Source organism: Atta colombica, unplaced genomic scaffold, assembly GCF_001594045.1.
Source record: "Atta colombica isolate Treedump-2 unplaced genomic scaffold, Acol1.0 scaffold189, whole genome shotgun sequence".
NCBI lineage: Eukaryota > Metazoa > Arthropoda > Insecta > Hymenoptera > Formicidae > Atta > Atta colombica.
In genome coordinates this window covers 1770275-1775477 of record NW_017259281.1, presented here as the reverse complement: position 1 = coordinate 1775477, position 5203 = coordinate 1770275, and the positions used below count along the sequence as shown (strand labels likewise).

At 30.8% G+C, this 5203-nt stretch overlaps 1 protein-coding gene across 6 annotated transcripts in view; it reads right to left on the bottom strand.

Moving 5' to 3' along the window:
- Nucleotides 1–5203, bottom strand: part of LOC108686698 (kinesin light chain) — a 26946-nt gene that overhangs the window by 12479 nt on the left and 9264 nt on the right. For 5 of the 6 annotated variants that reach the window (XM_018192127.1, XM_018192129.1, XM_018192130.1 and 2 more), the window contains exons 2-4: nt 3777–4143; nt 1418–1583; nt 425–1140 (exon numbers count right to left, since the gene is read on the bottom strand). In XM_018192127.1, coding sequence (XP_018047616.1) covers nt 425–1140; nt 1418–1583; nt 3777–4118 — 1224 coding nt within the window. In that variant the 5' untranslated portion in view covers nt 4119–4143. Of the gene's footprint in view, nt 1–424; nt 1141–1417; nt 1584–3776; nt 4144–4585; nt 4642–5203 lie in introns of those variants that run through there. The other variant, XM_018192124.1, reaches the window with a different exon arrangement.

The window sequence follows — 5203 nt, the reverse complement described above, 5'->3', positions numbered from 1 at the left end:
TATATATATATATATATATATATATATCTCATAATTATATTATTTAATTACTTAAAATTATTACACAAATGTATCTATTTAAAATTAAATAGATACATTTGTAAATAAAATATTCCAAAAATTTTATTTGTCTTTAAATAGCACCATACATTAAGAACAAATCTCCATATTACAAATATTTAAGCAATTATTACATTATTCTAAAAGGAATTATTTCGAAAGAAATTACAGTAAATAAAAAATAAATAAAAATCATGCTCTTTTTTTATACGATTCTTTGGAAACTTCGAGCTATCACATTTTTATCTTCTGGAAAGATTTTGAAAAATTGGCTCAAAAATTTCTTGTCCGCAGTTTCTATATAGATATAGGCATTCAATATGTTATATAGGCATTCAATATATTGTGATCCACTATTTCGTACCTGCCAAATAGGTTTGTTGTCACCATCGATGGCGCCAAATTCTCTCTCATGCGCTCTAGTGAGCACCTGCTTATATAACACCTCGGCATCCTTGTATTTTCCTTGTTTCAAATAACAAGATGCTAGATTGTTTTTCGTTTTAGCGACGTTTGGGTCATCCGGTCCTAGCTTAACCTCATAGATCTCCAGTGCTCGCTGATAATAACGCTCCACCTCTTCGTACTTGCCTTGATTCTGACACAATAGTGCCAGATTATTTAATTGTTTTGCTACATCCGGATGATCGCGACCTAGTACCTTCTCACGAATCTCTAGTGCTCGTTTGCATAGGGGTTCAGCCTCCTTATATTTTCCTCGTTTTCCATATAGCACTGCGAGGTTGTTCAACGTTGCCGCTACTGCGGGGTGATTTTCACCTAACGTCTTCTCTCGAATCGCTAGAGCGTCGTTCAGAAGATTCGCGGCTTCTTTATATTTGTTCTGGTCTCGATATACGAGAGCGAGAATATTAAGCATAGTTGCCACGTCAGGATGATCATGACCAGAGGTTTTTTCTAGATCTTCCAAAGCTTGTTTACATAGAGGAACTGCCACTTCATAACGGCCTTGACTCGCATATTGGATCACCAGGTTGTGCAGTGTGCGCAAGCGTGCCGGTATCTCATAGCCAGCATTCACTTGCTGAGCAAACTGCGAGGGCGGAGTTGGAGATATAGCTTGAAAAATATAATAAAAATCTTTGTTGAAGAAGCCATGCAATATTTATGAAGTTTTATTTCGCATTTAATTCTTCTAAAAGTAATAATTAAAAAATTTAATTTTATTATAATTAAAAAAATTTAGTTAAATCGCAATTATTATTATTATTCGTTTATAATTTTCTACTTATTGTTAAATTATTTGCATTATTGTATATATTATTAATTTTAGTAATTATTTTTATAAAAATTTAAATTTCACATTTTGTGATAATTCAAAGATAGAAAGATTTACATTTGCTGTTGCGATCATCCGTATCATCATCAGGAAAGAGATCCACCACAGGATCGTCCTTTGGTCGATCCTTAGCATTTTCATCTTCTGTTGATGGATCCGGATCGTATTGTCGCATACTGGCCATAAAATCTAAGTGTCTCTTTTCTTCTTCTAATTGAGCAACCTGCGAAATACATTGCAAATGTAATAAATTTGCAACTGATTAAAATAACAAATTGTTGTAATAAAAAAATTATTAATAAACAAATTTTTCAATTATTAATATTTTTATGATTATTACTAAAAATTTTTCTTGCTTTTATGCGAAAAAGTTTGTCGAAAATATCAAGTATTACAATTCTTGTAAATCATAGACACAAGATATCTATGATTAATCACTAAAGATTGTCATTTAAATAATTTCTTATTCAGTGTTCGAGAGCGTAATAAACGCATGGTAGGTAAATAGTGAGTGAATGAGTGAGAGAGATAAAAGGTTTTAAAAAGGTTAAGAGTGATAAAAGTTTGAACAATATAACATCAATTTTAATAAAAGACATTATATATAAAACTAATTTTAGGTAAGGACCACAGAATTTTGCAATGTGGCACACTTTCAGATTTTGCCAAGCAACGGAGTTTCAACCGACATATCGCAAAACTTTTATGCAAATGCACACTTTAGAGCACAACTGTAGAGCAGGTTGCAAGGAAGATTGCAAATAAAATGCGCAAAAATACTTTCGTTCCGTGAGCAAGGGCGATAAAAGGAATGAGCATACTTTTTGTTAGCGAGCGTATTCCTTTGTTTAGAATTAACCAGAAGATTATAACACGTTATTACTTTCGAAATCCGCTCCTTCTGCGCAATTCTTTTATTCATGGCTGCTCTTTTAATCTTATCTGTAGCCGCATTAGGCTACAAATAAGATTAAGATTGAATTGAAATTTGACTAATCAAAAAAATTCATTAAATTTGATATTCGTTTTCTTTTTTCTGATTGGTTAAATTTAAATCTAATCTCAATCTTCATCTATAGTCTGATATGAGCTTGAAAGAATCCAGCTTATAAACAAAGCGACACGTTTCCAATTTATTGATTTATTTATTGATTTGTTTCCCTTAAAAGGGGATTGTTATGTGCTTTGTTTGAAACGATTTGTTATCGTGGGTCATTTTTGTTTGACTTATAAGTGACGGCCTGCGATTGAATACCGCGGTGGCATCAACGCGTTGAATGTCATCATCAAGCATGGTAATTATAAATGTTCAATTCAAGTTTAAACACTCTTCGCACGTTTTCGATCACATAAATTTTTGAAAAGTGTTCGAAAAATGGAATAAATTCTATAAAAGTATTTCATTAAACAAATATATTTTATTCTCTATTTAAATACTGTGAAATTTCAAGATTTAGATAAAAGGTATATGAAATAATTTACAAATTTTTTTTTTTATAAGTTGAAGAAAAAAATATCAAAATATATTTAATTGTATTCCGAATTAAATTTCAAAAAAATTGAAGTTTTTTGTGGAAAACATTAATGTTTTTAACATATTTATATATATTTGAGGCTAATAATACTATTAATAATAATACTATTAAAAATAAGATTAAAACACTAAAATTTATGAAAAAAAATCCTTAAAATCTCAATTTAAATTATTTTTATTATACATACATCCACATAAAATCATTATCATATATAAACAAAAATATCATATCCGATCAAGACAATTTTTCGTGCCTAATAATATTTCTTGTGAATTTATACAATTTCCAGTTTACATAAACTATGCGTTGATTATCTGTCGGTCTTAAAATACAATCCTAAACCGAAGTAATAATAATATTATAAATTAATTGACAAGCAATTTAATATTCTTGATGCAAATAAGCATTTTAGAAAGCTGTTAATAATTTAATGTTAATAAATATTTTGAAAACTAAGTAATTTATTGAGAAAAATCTTAACATCAAATTATAATGTTAATATCCCGTAACTTCGAAATTGTTCGGAATCGGATTCAAGTTTATTAAATATTTTCGACTTATTTTCATGTGCTGGAGCTGGTGCAGCGTTAAATTAATATTAGCATCAAATTATTAACAGTTTTCTAAAATGCTTATTTGCATCAATAACATTAGATTGCTTGTCAATTAATTTGTGATATTACGACTCCAGCTTTAGTTTAGAAACTGTGTTTTAAGATTAAATTCACAATTAAATTCATAAGAAATATTATTAAGCATGAAAAACCGTCTTGACGAATATGGCATTTTTTACTTATGTGTGTTTAATCTCATCAGTCAATTTTCACTTAATAAAATCATTACATTAATGAATTAGGATTAATAACGTTAAAGTAACTTACAGCTTGCTCACTCGCTTGCAACTTCTGTTGTGTGCCGGCTAGCTCGTCCCTAAGCCAAGCGTTTTCCTGGCACAGCCTCTTCACCTGCGTCCTTAGTTTTTGCTTTTCTGCTTCCACCATCTGTAGATGACTCGCTAACGCTTGCATCACTTGCGCTTCGCCTAGGCCCAGGTCGATCATCTCGATGATTTTAGAAAGCAGACTAGCCTTGTCCCGAGCAGCAGGTGCGTCCTGAGACTGCAGGCCTTGTAGTAGACCACCGTGTTCAACTCGGAGAGCCTCCAGACCTTGTGCAACGGTCCGTGCTCCAGCCACAATTTCCTCCTGCGTCATCGCCGTCATTCTGCCTATGTTCTCAATTTTTTTACTGAAAATAGAAACAAAGAAGGGAAATTTATATTTGCAAAAAGATTTTTCTTTTTCTATAGAAAATGTATAAATGTTCTGTTGAAAAATATAAATAGTCAATATGATACAAATATAAACAGTTAATTTTTGTGTTTTAAAAAATAAATAGCAATTAGTTTTTATAAAAGAATGTCAATAAAATATTTCATCCTACGCATTTAGGTGTATACCTTATAAAATATCAAATATTCATATACACATTATTATATTTTTGCAAAATGGCTGACGAGCGCCAAGGCGCTTCCGCCGCAGAGAAGGAAGTTGAAGACCGAAAGTGCGAGGTCTCATAAAATCTCGAAGGCAGGAGAATCGTTATAATGATAACTCGAGCACGCAATCGACACTCGATCGGGATAAGTCGCGAGTAAAACGAAAGACGAGGACGAAGAAAGAGGACTTACCCCATGTCTTCAGGGCCGCGTTGAAGCTGTCTACGTGCTGGTTTAACGCGCGATACTGTCGGCTCAATATTTTGACGCCGGCGCATCGCGGTACCGCGGCGCTCTCGCGATTCTGACAGAATCGGGTACATGTACAGAGCGATTCATTCGGAGACATATCTCAATATATTACTCTCTCTTACATCATTCAACAAAGTTGCCATTCAACAAAGATTTTATTTTTCCAAATTGCAATATACAATAGAATTTATTATAGAATTATATAATCATAAAGTCAAAATATTATATCATAGAATAAAATACAAATTATAATAAGAAAATATAAAATATAATAAAACCAAAAAATTAAAAACAATATTTTAAATAAAATTTTTTTAATTCAAAGTTCTGCAAGACAGACTTTAAACGTCATATGATATATTTTATTTATATACAACATTATGCAATAAAAATTTTACTTATTCCATCAAATAGTAAAAAGACAAGATTTTTATTAAAACTAATATTTCAAAACCATCAAAATTTTTAATTTAAAAACAAAATATATGTAAAAAGAATTGCGGAATGTAAAACAGAATATAATATTATTGGATAAATTAGAATAGTACAAAATAAAAT